Source organism: Oxyura jamaicensis, chromosome 3 (assembly GCF_011077185.1).
Source record: "Oxyura jamaicensis isolate SHBP4307 breed ruddy duck chromosome 3, BPBGC_Ojam_1.0, whole genome shotgun sequence".
NCBI classification, from domain to species: Eukaryota; Metazoa; Chordata; class Aves; order Anseriformes; family Anatidae; genus Oxyura; species Oxyura jamaicensis.
This window is the reverse complement of record NC_048895.1, coordinates 10,349,980-10,368,277: the sequence shown is the minus strand read 5'-3', so window position 1 is coordinate 10,368,277 and position 18,298 is coordinate 10,349,980. Positions and strand designations below refer to the sequence as shown.

At 41.5% G+C, this 18,298-nt stretch overlaps 1 protein-coding gene across 1 annotated transcript in view; it reads right to left on the bottom strand.

The window, feature by feature from the left end:
* Positions 1-3,157: 3,157 nt before the first annotated feature.
* STON1 (stonin 1) overlaps positions 3,158-18,298 on the bottom strand; it is a 24,515-nt gene continuing 9,374 nt past the window's right edge. Inside the window, exons 2-4 of the mRNA XM_035320480.1 lie at positions 15,841-17,810; positions 7,311-7,513; positions 3,158-6,945 (exon numbers count right to left, since the gene is read on the bottom strand). Coding sequence (XP_035176371.1) covers positions 6,871-6,945; positions 7,311-7,513; positions 15,841-17,794 — 2,232 coding nt within the window. The 5' untranslated portion in view covers positions 17,795-17,810 and the 3' untranslated portion in view covers positions 3,158-6,870. The remainder of the gene's footprint in view (positions 6,946-7,310; positions 7,514-15,840; positions 17,811-18,298) is intronic.

Sequence of the window (18,298 nt, the reverse complement as noted above, 5' to 3'; positions counted from 1 at the left end):
CATAAATGAGTTTCCTGCTATCTATGACCCCTCGTTTATCAAGGAGTTACAAAGTTCCTTGACATTGGAACAATTTGTACAGCCAACTTCAAAAAGAGTGGGAGTTTGGGGATCTTGATACCAAAGGACTTCTCAGCTATCTCAGATAGAGGTCAGGTTACTTTGGGTATGTCAGCATGGACATTTACAGCAAATGAGCTTCATCCTGCATTTCAGTTTGACTGTCTCTGTATTTGTATGTACCTAAGTCATATCACCAGTGCAAGGCACTGTGGCCGTACCACGTGTGTTGTAAATCATACCCTTTATATTGTTGCTGAATACCAAAGCACTGCTATCGCTTAGGAGAAAGTGAAAAACAGAGAAGGGAATACAGCTTTCCAAGCTGCACAGGAAGGTTGCAGAGGGCACTTTTGCTAACCAAGACACTTAGGCTTTTATCTGAGGTCTGGCAGCTACTTTATATAATTTCTTTTAGAAATTACTAGAGAAGGTGTCTTTTCACTCAGTATGTCAATTGAACAAGCATGAAAAAGCCTGGTTACTTACATCTTTAAATTAAATTTCTTCTGAACAACAAAAAATATAAAAAATCTGTTAATAGCAATACTTAATACCGTTGATATTGGTGATCTTAACACAGGATCAGTGTCCTGCAATATAAAATGCAAACCTGTTGTGATTCTCATGCTTACAGATTTTGTTAGCATTTCCCCCCACTTCTAAGAGAAGAAACACACCAACTGTCTGCATGAAGCTCACAAATGGCAGTCAGGAACAACATCCAGGTTCCATCCATCTCAGTTCAGCTTCCAATCCAGGTCTCCACACTGCAGTTTCTTTAACAGCTCACAAGTGTTTTAGAAGTCAGGCTATCAAAAACATTAGTATGCTGTTCAGACACTCTTGATTTTTCAGGGTTTTGTCAGCATTTGGGGTAAGGCTGCTTAAGGGCACCTCAAGCATTCATTTACTGGACAGGTTTTAATTTGTAATTATTTATACTCCTCTTGGTACATGATGTCTGGAGAAGATTTATTTTTGGATGATGAACCTTTATTAATCATTTTTAAAAAAATACCATTTTCAAATGCCTTACCTCTAGAAACAGAACCCTCAGCAAACTCAGATGCTTGGTAGTGAATGCCCTCTCCTGTTAAAATCTAGTATTGCTGCTGAGGAACATAAATAACCAGAGGTCTACACAATTTTTTTAAGGCATTATTTTACAACTACCATCTTGCCCTTCTTTCCAAGTAAATGTAATCACTCGTAGAAGGAAGTGGTTGCAGGATCTGGGCAGTCCCTGTGCAAATGCCTCGACGTGGTCAGACCTGTAATTTCATTTTAAAGCTATTCTCTGTAACACACTGCCTTTGTTTTCAGCTGTTGATTCTTATATACATGGCACTGTAGTATCATAACCAATTCTATAAATAGTGTGATTTAGTTACAAGCTCCGTAATTTCTTTTGGAGTTCTCAGACAGATAACACTGGGACATGTTTAATAAATGGACCTCTCCCATTTATCACGTGGGACTCATTTCCTCAAATGCCTCCCTTTTTACCTCATTTAAACCACTTCATCAGAGGAACTGTAGAAAAAGCTGTCCCTTAGTTCAATTTAATGACAAACTTTCGTGACATAGGGGAGCATAAGAAGGGCTCTGACCTGTACAAACTGCTGGATAAAAAAGGCACTACCAGTGGATTGAATACACTGAATAGTTCTGTACAGCTCTGCTCCTTGATACACCCAGAGATTTTTGTAGCATGATTAAGCCTAATTAAGGATGAAATAAACCTTGCCTCTCCTAAATCTTCAACCTCCCTCCCTCTGTCCCCAAGAAAAGCTCCAGTCCTGCTCTTGGGCTCCCCAGCTCCACTCTCCTGTGCCTAAGAGATGAGCAGGACGAAGAGGCACTACCTACACGCATGTTCAGAACCACATGGAGTCAGGGTGCAGTGGGAGGCTGTAGGTGGAGGCGCCTGGAACATTATTTCTCCTTATCTGAATTGGCTGCTGGGAGTTTTAGAGTTGAGCAGATGGGTCCTTAATGGTTTGAATCCAGCAGTTGGGCAGATGATTGCTGAAATCCAGCAGTCTGAGTGTGAAGTTATGTAAGGGAAGAGCAGCATGTTTTGCTCAAGCCCAATTTGCTATGTCTAACTTTGCATTTAATAATTTGGAGAGGGATAAGTCTGAGCAACCACAGAAGCCCTTTGCACCAGCAGCATTTTTTTTTCCAACACCTGCAATTCGATACTGCTAAAATCAGTCAGGCGCATGAACTGGGAACAGGTGGATCAAGCACAGTCTGGCAGTAAGGTTTTCTTGTTTGTTGCCTCATTGATACCAAGTCAACTCTACTGAAGAATAATGACAGACACATGAAGATTAAGCTGCACTGCCATGTCAAATCTTGGAAGCATTTGTGTGAGGACCCACTGCTCAAGGATCATCTTCCTTGGGCTTCCCTTCCAGAGCAAACATGGTTGGGTTTCTGCTCTCCTAATACTTGACCATATGCATCATGTCACTTTTTTTTTTTCCTCCTCCAAACTCTGCTTCTGAATAGATCTACCTGAAGCCATGCAAGTGTTGCACAGCCCCTTTAACAGAATTAACTACATAATCAGCAGAAAAAAAAAAAAAAATCAGTAACTAGTTCTCATGGCTCTGTGGAAACGCTTTTCGTTGGCATGCTACGACTTTCCACAAAGGGGGCTAAAATAACTTTTTTTTTTTTTTTTTTTTTTTTTTTTTTTTTTGCTTGAGGCAGTGGATTGCTCCCTCTGTTTCCAATCTCTTCTAAAGTTTGGTGTCAATGTTTACATTTAGGAGGTAAAATTGACTCAACATTACAGATGAATGGAGAAAAGAAGGTCCCACATCAGAGAGCAGTCCAACTAGGTTACAGCAGTAGCATACCTCTGCATATCATCAGGATGATACCAAAGATCCTGCTTTTAATCTTGCATGTTCAGCTTTCTGTGACCAGCATTATTTAAGGCCAGGAGTGATGTCCCCCATTCATACACACAGAATTATTTATTGTAATAAACTGCAATACTTGGTGGTACAAGATCAACCAGTTAATTACAGTAAATGTAAAATGAGATTGATAATTTTTTAATGAGGGGACAAGAAACTGCTAGTTTGAAATACAATTTTATTTTTCTAATCAATATGTAATCTACAAAGTGTTATTACAAGATCAGCATGATCTGTTTATATTTATACAGACAAAAATAAAATATTTTCCATTAAGAATAACAGCACTGCTTCAGAGTTATCAAAATTACAGCTAAGAATTACTAACTGCAGCAGTTAATTACTGTGTTTAGTCAACAAAAAAATAAATGTAAAATGATGTGGACACCAATACGGCAGCTAAGAAGTCTGTCAAGTAAAATAAAAGCAGCTAAATGCAACATGTGAACACACGTTTTCAGATGCAGAGTACTTCTGGACAATTAATATTGAGTCTGGAAAAAAAGCAAGGAGCATAAGGATGACCATGGCTTGGCATCACGTTCAATGGAGCGCACCATCATCCTCATTGCTTGAGACCTGCTGCACAAAGGCAGCCAAAGCATCCTTCCCAGTCACTGCAAGGCTTCGGCTTTGACACCCTGTAACACCTCCTGTCCTTGCTTTTGTGCTCTCTTCTGGTTGCAATAAGCAAGCACTGAAGATTGCTTATTTACTAGCACCAAGAATCTTTTACGCTGTGTTGTGTTTTTTCCTGCCCATTATAACTATTCCTTTCTTCTTTTTCTCCCCCTCTCCTTTATTCTTAGAGGCTTTGATGCAGATCCCATTTTGTCAGTTAAAAGACTACCATTGACTTCAATGGGTGTTTGAATCCAAAATTACTTAAATACAATTTACCTACACTAACACAAGTAGTATAAGAAAGATTAATGCAAAGAAAGTTTGTCAGCTTGAGCAAATACAACGCTTTGTAAATAAACACTTTGAAAATAGCCGTTCTCATTGATTTACACTTAAAATTTAAAACACACCAGCTGTGCTTCTCCTTTGTGAAGGAAATACAGATAATATCTAAATACTGCCCTGCAGTAAATGTTAGTGAAGTGTCAGCATCTTGAGTGACCTAAGCAGTTGGAAGACTTTCAGTGAGTGCAGGTGCTAGCTGTGGACATGCAGAGAACAGCTATGTGTGAAACCTGGGTCCTCGTATGACGCCAATGTACCTCATGGGCTATTTAAAGCCCTAGTTCTTCTGCCAGCTGGACACTGAGCACACATTTTAGCAACTGTTCCTCATGTCCCAGAATACAGTTAGATGACTTACTGCCCAGATTTCTAAAGAATAAAAACCAGTATGTTTACTCGCTGTCACCTGCTATAGTGCTCATAGAAAACATTAGCAAGTCAGTCTTAAACACAAAGAATATTCATTCAATTGGTTATACTCAACGGCATCAGAGAATGCAGAAGAAATATTATAAAGGGGAAGCCAGGGTGTTTCTGCTTTAGCAGGTTGCAGTAAAATAGGAAGTTAAAATTGATGTGGGTAAGTCAGACAATCCAAACTTTCTTTCATTAAAGTGCCTCATATTTGTATATATTCTGACAGTAAGGCATACAAACAGCAGTTTGAAACTGAACAGGGTAATTATTCAGCCTTAGGCTTCACTAATTGTCAGGTTTAAATTGAAAGCTATGCATTAAACAGAGTAGCTTCCTTCCAATACAGGAGTATTTCTGTGGAATGGATTCCCTGCAATCCCGATCCAAGTCTTATTAAAGTAACAGAGTCTGGCAAGCCTCAGATGGAAATCCAAGATTGTGCTACACAGGTAAAGTTGTAGCTTGATCTTTTTATGTTAACAATTTCAGCAAGGCTGAATGATCATTCGCACCATGCCAGACACAATGCGGACTCACTACCAAGAAAGATGAATTAAAAAGCTGCTTTACAGCTCTAGTATAACCACGGATTTAAGTGAGTTGCCGAGCTCTGCCGTGATGCCAAGTATGAACATTCTGCCCTACTGTTCACTGTGCCACTCAGTTCAGCTGAGAAGTAAACAAACTGAAATTGAATGTGAAGAAAAACAAACTAAACATGACTTGAAGGTGCTAATGGCTACTAAAGTCAGAACAGGGATGAGGATGCAACATCTGAGACATATTTGGATACCTACTGTACTCAAATGCTTGCTTAGATTTATGATAATATAATCTGCTAATAAAAAGGATATATAGAGAAGACAAAATACCATAATAGTCTATTTTGGGCTTTGGCAATGTAATACCCATAAAAACCTGCCCCCAGGACTTACTATGGAATCTATTACGCATTTCATTCTCAGCTTCCAAATGGGTGGAAAAGTTTATTGTGGTGAACTATGTTCATATTATGGCCTTCTGTTTCCTCAGACTGGTAATTTTCTCAGTACATATCCCAGATTTTTCTACTTTTGGGCAATAACATTTATCTGTATTTTTACACAGTGCTCATATAAACAGTTACAAGCTGTGGCAAAATATAAAGTGAGACTTAGTGTATTACTGTATTCTCCAATAATTTCAGTTTGAAGTGAGGATAATTTTAGGAAAACTGCAGGAAAAAAATTATCAAGAGTATTTTTTTAATTTATCAGACTTTTTAACAGAGCAGGAATTACAGCCTGCATAAAATGACTAAGGGGATAATGGCTATGTGGAAAAGCTAGAAAACCTTCCTAAATTACAATAATAGGAAGTTAACACATTAATATAGGGTTAGTAGCTACCTGCTTAAGTGTCCCACTTTCACTTCCCTTGCAATAGTCTATTCCTGCATTGTTTCCCCTCCAAAATGCCATTACAGCCAGCAGCATGATGAAAATACCTCACTTTCCATGCATGAAAAAATACGCCCTCTGTCTTGAAGTTCTTCAGAGCACCAATGCAGCAGCTTCTGCAGTTTCCAAACCAACATCTGGACCCTAAATCCTAAAGGCAAAATCAGTAGCAACTCACCATTTTTTCAGCCTGTGGGCTGCTGTAAATTATCAAAGCTTCATCAACTGAAATGGGAGTGGACCGATTTACGCTTGCTGAGAATATGCCCCCTCACTTGCTGCAACAATGGGAAAAAAAAAGCCTGATGCTGGCACAAACACTTTAATCACATCTGCCATATGTTTTTTTTTTCTGTGCCCAAGAGATTACTTTGAATGAACCTATAAAAGTGCTGGGGAGGAAACACTCACTGCCACAGAAAAAATGAGGAATATTGTTGCTGAGGAACTTTTCCCATTTTACCAATTAAATCACCCAGTTTATAATTCATTAGTTGAGGCTCTCATAGAGAATAATATTACAGCTTGTTTTGCTCACATAAATTGAGGAGAACAAAAACACGGGGGACATAGGTTTTCAAACGCCATTTAAAAAAACTGAAATTGGCCCTGCTGGACCTTACACATAAGTTGTTCTGCACATAAGTGCTCTGGCAATTTTTATTGCTGAGCATTGCATGTCCAAGTGACATGAACTCTTTGAGCAGTGTCGTTAGGTTTCAATATGGACTATGAGATTATTCCCAAGTCAGAGATATGCAACAGGAAAAAAAATATCTTACAGTCAAGTAAGTGCTCACATCCTGCAAATCTTTACAAGTAGACCTTGCTCATCCTGTTTTTCCCATGACGGGAACCTGACTGGAACACAAGCCAATCAAATGAGTGCTGATTTGCAGCAACAAACCCAAAAGCACTTAAAAATATATTTGATGACCTAGCTTAGGATAAACACGATCAATGCGATCAATGCATTTTTTCTAACAACAGAATTTCCAATGTGAATTGATTCCTACTAATATCACGGTGATGATGCCTGCTGTCCTCTTTCACTGCATTAAGCAGTTGCCAGCCTTATCTGGATCTTCTCCATCAAGCCTAATCCACTTCTTTTCAATTTCAACCTGTAATTAGAAAACAAAAAACAGGTAGGATTAGCAAACAATGGGGGGCACTAGAAGTGTCATTTGCAGCAATGGCACAAATAAGAGCTTTGACACAGAATCAAAATATTTCCAGACTGAACAGATTTCAAAATCACTACTCCCAAATATAGCTCACCGAGGAAAAGTAAGGCTGCATTTGCCTTTCAGCATCATCTTTGATGAGACAAGGAATTATTTTTTAATGATTCTTTTGCTTGAAGTCGTTATCACAAGCACATGCAAGATATGGTTAGAATACAAAGCAGATTTGCTTTGTAAATACTGTATGGAGGGAGTGGGGTAGGGGAAGAGAAGGAAAAAATTGGAAACACAGCCCTGGATACCTGGCAATTGTAAAAAGCTTTCTGAATCACATGCTTCTGCGGCTGCACATCACTCTCTAGGCCCAGTGACTTGACTTCTGTTCCTGATGCACAGGTATCATGAACGACAAACTGTACAGTAGCAAATGGGTACCAGTCAGAAGGTATTTCCTGGTCTGATCCAAGCTCGAGCTTGTAAGACAGGCTGTGTGGATGATCTGAACCTTGGAAAAGATAAAGCACAGCAAACACACAAAATCAGTTAATTATTTTTTCTTTGTTTATAACATATGGTTAGTCTGCTGGCAGAAGACCACAGCTCTATCTTTTATCTGTTACATAGTACATAGCTGTTACATAGTACAACATTATTCCAGCTGTCATCTTTTGCTGCTTCAGCACACTTTTCACAATGACTGTAGTTTTACAAATTAATTTACAAGTGATTTAGTAGATCCTCTCAGCTTCTGATTAAGAAGAGTAGTACAGATGTAGGGAAATGGCTGCTAAATTCAGACTATTAGGAAAGAAAGTTTTCACTTCAGAATATATTTCTTATTTTACTGTTATAGAAAAATAAAAACTGGAAGACCCCAACTTAGCCAAGATGCCTCCCTGTGTACAACCACCGCCCTTTTCCAGGGCTCTCTGCTATAGTTTTCCTGGGGTATTCCTTTTAAGAGCTAGCACTATCTTGTGTAACATCATTTATTACAGTCTGTCTATAGCAGGAAGATAAAGGTACAGCTCAGACTGCAGCTCAAACAAGGTATGTCCCAGCTGCCAAGATACAGGCTAGCTGGATTCCCTTCCTAGCTTTGTTTCTGCTTTGGGAAAAGAACATATCCTGCCTGCTTCTTCTAAAAGATAATACTGCTGAAGTAACTGTCCTGTTATAATGTGGAAATGGCATGGAAAACCATTTCTCCTTCACCTGGGCCACAGGAACACGAGGGTGAAACACATGCCTTCCGCAGGAACCAAGGTCAGCAGGATCACTGTGCATGAAAGCAGTAAAACGGAATGAAAAGAAGCCTTTCTATCAAATTTGCATCTCCAAATTCTTCAAGGCAAAAAGTAGCAGTTTTGTGTTTCCCCTCCTCTCCAGGATTTTAAGCATCAGCATAAACAACTAACTACCATTTGGCTGTAGGCAGAGAAAAGCAGAGAAAGGATTGGCCAGATTTTGCTGAAGGCAAGCCTGGCAGTATATGTTTTTTATCCATTATATTGAATGGCATCGCAACATTTGGGCAAAAGTGTCCCATTCTTGCTTTCTCCAGTGGCAGGAACCAATTTTGCATCCAAATGATGAAAATATTAAAGATGGGGCTATCATACACTGAGCTTTATCTATCCCATAGGAGTCATCCCTATAACATTCCATATTAAAATGCTCACAGGCATTTGGCAAGACAAAAAAATAATAATAAAGAAGTCCTTCCATAAGAAGTAGCTGAACCTGCAGCAGTTTCCCTACAGCAGCCACATCATCTCCAGTGCACCTAGGCGTCCTGGGCTGGGCACATCCCCTTGCACGGCAGGTGGAAGCTACATATGCAGCAGCATCTTGTCTGAGTTTCCCCCACCACCTGCCTCAAGGCCTGCCCAAGCCAGGCCATTTTCAGTTTTAGAAAGTAATTTACATTTGATCGCTTTTGATGGATAGAGTTCTGTCAAATATACCAGTCCCTGAGTTCACCAGAAGAAAGTTTAACTCAGTAACTGCCCTCCAGATTTCATCCCAACGCTGGAAGGAAGCCAAAGGACCCCATCAATCCAGGTTTAAAGAGCATGAAATTCATATTGTCTTAAACATACTCACTAAAATAACATTTTTACTTTTTGGTATTGACTACTAAATTATTATTAATATAATTTAATATCCCCTCCCTCTTCCTTCCTTTGTTCAACAACAGTTAAAATTTGACTGGCTGGAAGAAAAGGTGAGGAATGGGGAAAAAAGGATTGAGAAATCTCCTTTGGATTATAACCTCTGAAATTCAGATAATGTGGGGGGGGACATAATCTTTTTCTCCTCCACATATAACAACAACAATCAACCATTTAAGAGATATTTGCTGACTGCGATTGTTTTTTCTCTCTCTGTCAGTTCACCCAAAGCCACGCAAACACAGCAGCATTGTTACAGCCACCACTTCAGCCCAGACTGTGTCTGCCACTGGACAAGTGCATTCCTGCACTGTCTGGACTCTCTAAGTGGCTGGTTTACAGGCATCCACTGCAGGCTTGCTTCCAGCATATACAGCATTCAATCCTTATCCTAAATGATTCTCCTCTCTGTAACTATTTTTAATGTTGAGAGATCTGAAGCAGATTTCAGAAAATAATTCTGTATACACAGCAGATGTTATCTTGCACCACGGGAGAGTATCAGCCACTGGCTATGAAATCCCCCAGGTTTCTTTACAAAAGCATGCATCACGCTGCACAGGCAGCAACTCAACCCTAGGCAAAACAGCAGCAGTCGCAACACTACGATGGCACATGGTAAGAAGAGGGTTTCTCTCAGCCTCTAGGGCTAGGGCTGAGCAAGGATCTGAGGAGAAAGGGTTTGTCCAGCAGCATCTTGTTTGGAGTCCATCTGTGGTAGATACAAAAGGGTGTACATCTAGGGACTTTTGGAGATCAAATTCAGCATCTTCCTGTTGTGGGAGGGAGGCCCATGAAGAAATTAGTAGTGATGGGAATTGTTTGGAAAAGTATTTTGTCTTCCAAGAATGGGAAACCACAAAATTGCTTGGCATTCTCCTGGACAGCTATCTGATGGTAAATGTCTCACGGCAGATGCCCACTTGAGCCCAGATGAAGGCATAAATGGGCCTTTACTCATGGCCTGCTGCTAGAAGGTCTCTGTTAGACATGGCATAGTTAATTTTCAGGGATCACCTAACACTTAAAAAGCCCTCTGGGCTTACATTCCAGCTAATATACACTGTGAGAGGCAGAGCACTCGATGTTTCAGTGTTGGGATCTCTTAAGTTCTGGATCCTTTCTTTCCCCTAGGAGGTAGCCTGTAAAAGCAGACATTAGTTTTGGGATCTGGATAGGGCTACTGCCCTGTGTCCTCTGGAGCAGCCTCCCCTGGACCCTTTTAGCTACCCCCAAGACACAGAACTCCTCCCAGCCCACCTACCTCCTGCACCAAGATCAGTGCCAGAGGCTCTCACTTCTTCACTTGCAAACCAGTTCCTCTGCCCACCACAGGGCCACGGTAGGGGCATGTAGCGACCCCTTCCCACCAGCTGTCAGACAACGACGTGACTACCCAACACTTCAAAAGAAGGTGAGCATTGCCTTAGTTTTCTCCTAAAACCAGCTAGTATTTGTTACCTGCGCTCCACAAAACTATTGCTTCCCAGCCTTGTGCTACACTGGAGTTAGAAGAAAGAGAGGTTGCACGTGTAAGACCTTTTTCCAAAACAACCAACCAAAATCAACAACAGCAAAACCAGCAACGCTGAGTAAGTGAGAAGTTGGCCAGAACCAAAGAAAATGCAGGAAGACAAGTTGGCTACAGCAGGTATAGCAGGCAGGGTGTATGTCTTTACAGTTGCCCAGTGAAAGCTAAGACGTTAGCTTTATTGTTAGCATATTATTCAGACGCAAGGCTATCTAGCTATCCAACATCTACCCTTTCAGGCATCGTGGAGACACTGGAAAATCTGGGGAGATAACTGAGCTTTTAATGGCTGACTTAGGAGACAGAAAACCTGAGTCTAGGTTTTTTTTAGGTGTCTAGGCAACTTGCTACAGCTTTTTGGAATTGAGAGACCTGAGTCATTCCCTATTTTACATGTGACAATCTGGCAAACCCAAAAATGTTCTAAATTCTTGCTCCCTTCCTTTGAAGAGAGGAGAAAAAAAAAAAGCTATCAAGTGAGATTCAAACCATCACCTATCATTCAGATAGCACTTCACAAAAAATTAATACCCTAACTTTGCTGCCTTTACTCACACTATTTAGCACTCCATCACCGTATGAGTAGCATTCAAGCAACCTTATCTGAGGTTTCCTTGCAGGAAACACTACAGGGCGCAAATTTACACAGCAAGAGATCAGAACAGTGATTACAGGACTAACATCTCCCCAACTCCCCAGGCAGCACACATGCAGAGCTTCTCCAGTGCAAAGGCTGGAGGCAATACTGTGCTGAAATCATTATATATGGAAGCGTAGAACATTTTGAGTTCTGCTTTCACGAAGTTTATATTCGCACGATTTGCAGAAACTTCATTTGAGCAATTCTTCAAACTTCAAGCCTTTAAAACTTTTTTTTTTTTTTTTTTTTTTTTAATTAATACTAACACTCACGCTACAAACTTTCCATTTTTGTACCTGAGTAAGCACAGGCAGCTTTTAAAAATCTGGGGTATCTCACAGCTGACATAGACTTGGCATGGCCAGCACTCTTCCAAGGAAGCAATTTAATAGAATCCAGTGGATACTAACATATTTCAATGTCTATAAACTATATATAACCTTTCCTTCCCCTCTCCCTCTCCTTTTTTTTTTTTTTTTTCTAAGCATTGAATAAAGGCTTTTTCAAAGCAAAAACCTCAGCATATTTTTCTCCTTCCAATAAAAGTATTATGAATGTTTACATATTTCTATTAGTTTGACTATCTTAAGATTTTTGCCACAACTTAGGACAGTTTTATTTTCAAAGGTTAAATGTGTGGAGAAAATTTGGTTAAAGGCTTTTAAATTTGACCAGGCAGTAATTCTATTGAAATGTTTCCTCAAACACATAAGCATTTGAAGGACAGAGATGATTTTTCAGACATCAGCCACAGGAATTATTCAACCATCAAAAGTTTAAGCTAATGTAGAATGCCACAACAACAAAAAAATAATAATAAAATAAAGTAGTTCTTACTTTCAAATAACGTCAATCTGAGTTTAATTGTGCACAACAAATCTTAAGATGAATGAACTGTGTTCTCCTCTGTCCTCCCAGCGGCAGACTGGGACCCGAGAAGGAGACGAACAGATAGGTGAATGACTGGCTGTGTAGCTGGTGCCATGCTCAGGGTTTGGGGTTCTGTGATCTCGGACACACTTTTGAGAATGCACCTGGCCAGGTGGGGCAAGAGTGCTCTGGGCAGCAAGCTGGCTGGGCTTATTATGCAAAAATAACAAGAAGAGATTCTGTAGGTATATTGGCCAGAAAAGAAGGACCAAGGAGAGTGTACCCCCACTGATAAATGAGAAGGGGTAACTGGTAACAACAGTCACGGAGGAGGCTGAGATACTCAACAAGATCTTTACCTCAGACTTCACTGCCAGTCAGGCCTCTCATATCTCAAGTCCCTGAACCTCTAGGCAGGGGGAGCAAAATCCCTCCCACTGTATGTGAAGAGCAGGTTCGAGACCACCTGATGACACTGAACAGCTACAAGTCTATGGGGCCTAATGACATACAACCCAGGGTCCTGAAGGAGCTGGCTGAAGTAGTTGCAAAGCCATCTGCCATCATATTTGTAAAGTCCTGGCAGTCAGGTGAAGTCCCTGGTGACTGGAAAAAGGGAAACATCACTCCCACTTATAACAAGGGCAGAAAGGAAAACCCAGGGAACTACAGACTGGTGAGCCTCACCTCTGTGCCTGGCAAGATCACAGAACAGATCCTCCTGGAAACAATGTTAAGGCACGTGCAGGACAAGGAGGTGCTCTGAGACAGCCAGCAGGGCTTCACCAAGGGCAAATCATGCATGACCAGTCTGGTGGCCTTCTGTGATGGAGTGACTGCATCAGTTGACAAGGGAAGACCAAGCCATGTCACCTACCTGGACTTCTGTAAGGCCTTTGACACGGTCCCACACAATATCCTTATCTCTAAACTGGAGAGAGATGGATCTGAAGGGTGGACTATTTGGTAGATAAGGAATTGACTGGATGGCTGCAACCAGAGAGTTATGACCAATGGCTCTGTGTCCAGGTGAAGGCTGGTGACTAGCGGTGTCCCTCAGGAGTCCAACTCAGGACTGGTGCTGTTTAATAGCTTTATCAATGACATAGACAGTGGGATCGAGTGCACCCTCAGCAAGGCTGCAGATGACACCAAGCTGAGTGGAAGGGACACCATCCAAAGGGACCTGGACAAGCTTGAGAACTGGGCCCACATGAATTTAATGAGGTTCAACAAGTCCGAGTGCAAGGTGCTGCACCTGTGTGAGGGCGATCCCAGAAATGGGTACAGGCTGGGAGAAGAACTCGAGAGCAGACCTGCAGAAAAGACTTGGGGGTTCTGGGGGACAAAGAGCTTGACATGAGCCAACAGTGAGCAGTGAGCACTTGCAGCCCAGAAAGCCAACTGCATCCTGGGTCCAGAGGAGGGCCATAAAGATGTTTAGAGGGCTGGAGCACCTCTCCTGTGAAGAGAGGCTCAGAGAGCTGGGGGATGTTCAGCATGGAGAAGAGAAGACTCCAGGGAGACCTCATTGCAGCCCTTCAGTACATAAAGAGCAAAAAGTATTAAAAGCAACCCACACAGGCAGTCCCTTAAGTCTTGAGAAAGCACACCCCCAACCATCACTTCTGGCTCAGCTTCCTGCCTTGCATTAGTCCAGCTGCTGATGCTGTGCCTTTTCTGCCCCCACCATTGAGCAGAACGTGAGATACCAAGGTAGCAAGCAGCATGCAAAGTGGAAGGCTCTTCTCCAAATAGCCAACAATTTGTGGGGACCCAGGAAAAAACGTATGGCATTGGCCACAGCTGAAGGCCGGCCACAGCTTCTTCCAAAGCAAAGGAAGGGGAAGAACCAAGATGGTGTTAACACAATGCCCTTTCCAAATCTGACCACTGCAGCATTTGTGCCCTCTCTCGCACTATGCAGATCAATAGAAACTGAAAGGCAAAATTGCTCAAGGTTCAAAAGACCTCATTGCCTAAACAAGACCCAATGTACAACACAAAAGGCACCAGTACTTCTGTGCAGTATCATTAGTGAAAAGATTCACTGTACTCTGCCAGCAGGCATGCAGTAATTCATACTCTCACAAACATCACATTAGCATGTTGATGCCAGACACTTCGGAATGGCATTTCAATGCCAAAAGTAATCTAATTCACACGTAGGCTCAGGATACTATTGCTTTTTCATTTGCTCCTGCTTCAGTTTTTCTTTCAATCTGATACTTCAGTGACATAAGCAACAATCAGAAGTATTCAAATATGAAACTGTAAAAAAAATCATAATTAAACTAACGAGCAGATTAAATATATTTTACTGCTAGTTAAAAATGAGAAGAAAGTAATCCACAGGAGGTTTTGTTTGCTTGTTGGGGTATGTGGGGGCGTTTAACTGCTTTGAATGCAGTCTCACCTGCTCACACATCTAGCTGTCAGAAGTAGTAAGTGGCCATGTCAGATTAGTACTAGCATACCTGAAACTAGGAATTCAAAGACTAACTCTCTTCTGAATGTTTTAAAGTGGTAGTTAGTCCAGATAGTTAGGATGTTACAAGACTAGCCCAAGCTATTTGTAAATACTACACACCTACTGCCTTTTTAAAAGTACAGATTTTGCAGATGTTTTAGGCAAATACTTTAATAGATGCCCTTGTTTGACACAGATCCCCGAAGTCTCATATACATAAAATGCCTATCCAAGAAAAGGATCAGGTGCCGTCACCCTACGGAACTTAAGTCAGAATGATGCTTCTGTCAAGAACTTGCATGCCTTTAGAAAAGGATAACGTGGCCTAGTAATCTGGTAACATGATTGAGAACAGGAATTTTAAAACCATGTATTTGTATTTTCCTGCCCTCCAAAATTCTTTCCCTCAATTAATATAAACCAACTATTTTGCTTAGAGAAAAATTAACAATTCCCATGTGCATGACTATACACTTAACTGGCTTTACTGCAGCAAGTATCTAGAGAGGTAGTAGCACCAGAGAGAAACCGGAATAAAGTGGGAGGCATTTTCTGGCAGTGCAGCTACTGCCATGAACATATCATCTCAATACACAAACCCATAAAGAGGCAATAGATACAGCCTTTGCAGAAGCACTGTCAAGTTGCTACAAGCTTGACCACAGCACCTTCTAGTTATATATCATACCTACCATTTTTTGAAAGATGCTAGAAATCTAGGATACAGCGGTTCCAGTACCACCTTTTCTATTAACTGTATGACACTGGGTGAACAAATCATTTCATCTACCAGCATTTGCTTCCCATCCCTGCACTGTCCAGGACAAACCTGTGAAGCATAAACCCTCCCATCTATTTTTTACTATAGGCTTGAGGTTTACTCAGAATGATGAGATCCACTTCCACACTAATGCACCCTTAAGATTAGTGACAGTAATACATCTGCCTCCATTGAATTGGGAAAATGCCCTTGGAAAAAAAAAAAAAAAATTAAGGCTATTTTTTTGGAAAGATTAGTCCAGCTTCCACCAATACAGACACAAATCAGAAGTAATGAAGCTGATGGATGCACAGCAGCATAAAAATGGGGCAAAATCCTGAGAAGATGTGCACCCAAACCCATCAATTTATAGCGCAAATTATTTACTTGAGTTTTTATCTGGAAGCCTGTCTATCTTCCACACAACAGCCCTGTAGGCACTTTCATATTTCGCCGTTCCAACTGAGACTTGTATTATGGGATCAGATTCAATCTCATGTAAAGAACCAAGGCATGTTCTTCTATTCATTTTTGCTTTTAGGGACTTCTGCCTTTGGAGGTTCATGGTCCAAAGTGCTTTGATCCACTGAACAGGAACTGGAAAGCGTATCATAACATTTTCACAGTATTTCACAGAGGGTAAACGTGTTGTAGCTGAAGACATATTTATAAAAGCCTGAAGCTCTACATATGCCCCCTGAACCACTACTGCAGCCTTCACAGAAAACGGAAGGTCTTCTCCATGATACTGTGTCCTGAAACGCATTAGCTCCAGCCTATAGGCATCAGGGGGTGTAAACTTAATAATGCGCGATTGCTCAAATTCCTGTGTTTTGACACAGCTATGGAAATAGGAATCGAGAATATTGATCCATTTCTTCTCCACATCCTTCTCAAAGTAATGCTCATCCCTCTTCTGGAGTTCCAGGTCATTCAGTGTTAGAAAGCAGTCAGTACTTCCATTCACAAAACACAAACAATAAATGTGTGTGATGACAGCACTTTCTACAAGCTTTCCTTCTGCTTTAGTGACTTTCCCCCAGAAGTTATCCACTATTTCTAGAGTCATTTCTTGTTCTTCATAATTTCTCCTTTGCTTAGAAATGGTAGGAAGTTTCATAAGCTCTTCCTCAACTGTTACAATGAAATCAGTGAAGTCATTATAATCCGTGGTTCCTAACTTTAACATCTGCTCAACCTCCGGCTCATGGATCACTTCTACTTTGGGATGATACTTCCTTTTCTCTGTGTAAGAGACACACTCAATCTTCACGGTGTGGATTTTTCCTGAAACATTATAGCTCTCTAGTTTGGGTTCAGATAGCTTACAGTGTGGCTGCAGCTGGAATTCTCTGAAAGGTTTCTCAAGGCCCTTTTCATAGTACATCTGCAACACACCTCCAGCTAGAACCCTCAGGTAAATAGGACCCCACTGCCGAGACGACATCATGTTCTTCTTTTCAGGAATGCGCAGCATGAATGGCCATCCATCAGCTTTCCTGCTCCTGAACAGGCCGTGAGGAACAGCTGGGGATTGCTTGTGCCACGCGTGAGCACTGGAGATGGGAAGGCTTCCCACAGTGTCAGAGCCATCAGCCTGCAGGTGTTCGAGCCTCTCACAGATGTAGCTGAAGGAGCCCTGGTTAAGGCTCTTCTGGTCATGGTAAACTTCTTTTTCTTTAGAATGACAAATGCCTTTGTTAATCGCTTTGTCCTTCCTGCACGTGTTAACATTAGCTGGTGATGTGCTGAGTGAGCATCCTTCCTTCCAAAAGGGACTGGAAAAGCCACAGTCACTCTGGAAGTGGGGGAAGCGCCCCAGTGTCAACGACTCTCCTGACTTGCCACAGCTTCCTTGCAGATCAGGGTTTCCCTCATCTGTTGATTTGGAGAATGAAGTCTTAACTGGATTGTCATTAGTCAAAGGAAGGCTGCTGGATTTCTGCAAGTTGAGGGATGAGCAAACCCCAGGTGACGGAAGGTTAACATTTGATGGCCATTCAGGAATAGGATACAGGATATGAATCCCAGGGTTCTGGATGCACGGACTGCCTGGGTAGTCTCTGGTTGGTGTGGTCAGTGGAGAGTTACTGGGGGGCCCAGGGCTTAGGTAGAAGTCAACTACAGGAGACGAGAGTGGAGTGCTGCCTGTAGAAGATGATCGACTTGAAGATTCATGCACGTTAGAAAGATTGAGTTTAAGGCCATTTGCTTTACAACTGCTGTGATTATCAACCAATTTCTGAGGTGACTGGAAGAGTGGCTCGTCGTCGAAGGTAACCCAATTGGTTGGATTTGTGGAACACATCTTGTAGGAGAAACCTGAAGCACTCGCAGACATATCACCCTCAAAGCATCTATAAAGAAAGAACAGACACGATCAGAAATCAGTTCTATTGATAGACAAAACCAAGAAACCCAACCCATATGACACTCAAACCACACACAGCTTAAAATTTGCAAGAAGTTTGCAGATCATACAGAATCACAGAGTGTTTTAAGTTGGAAGGGACCTTAAAGATCATCTCGTTCCAACCCCCTGCCATGGGCAGGGATGCCACCCACTAGACCAGGTTGCCCAAAGTGGCCTTGATCACTTCCAGGGATGAGGCATTCACAAGTTCTCCAGGCAACTTGGCCTGGTGCTTTATCACCCTCACAGTAAAGAATTTATTTTATCCAACTTACCCTCTTTTAGTTTAAAACTGTTACTCAATCAAATGTACTTCGTGTGTTACATATCTCTGTTCTCTTCAGAGACCTCTGACTTATGCTCTCAGATATCAGAACGTCACAGTAAAGTTAGAGGAAGGGTGGAATGGCTTTTAAACAAGCAAGAGCTAGC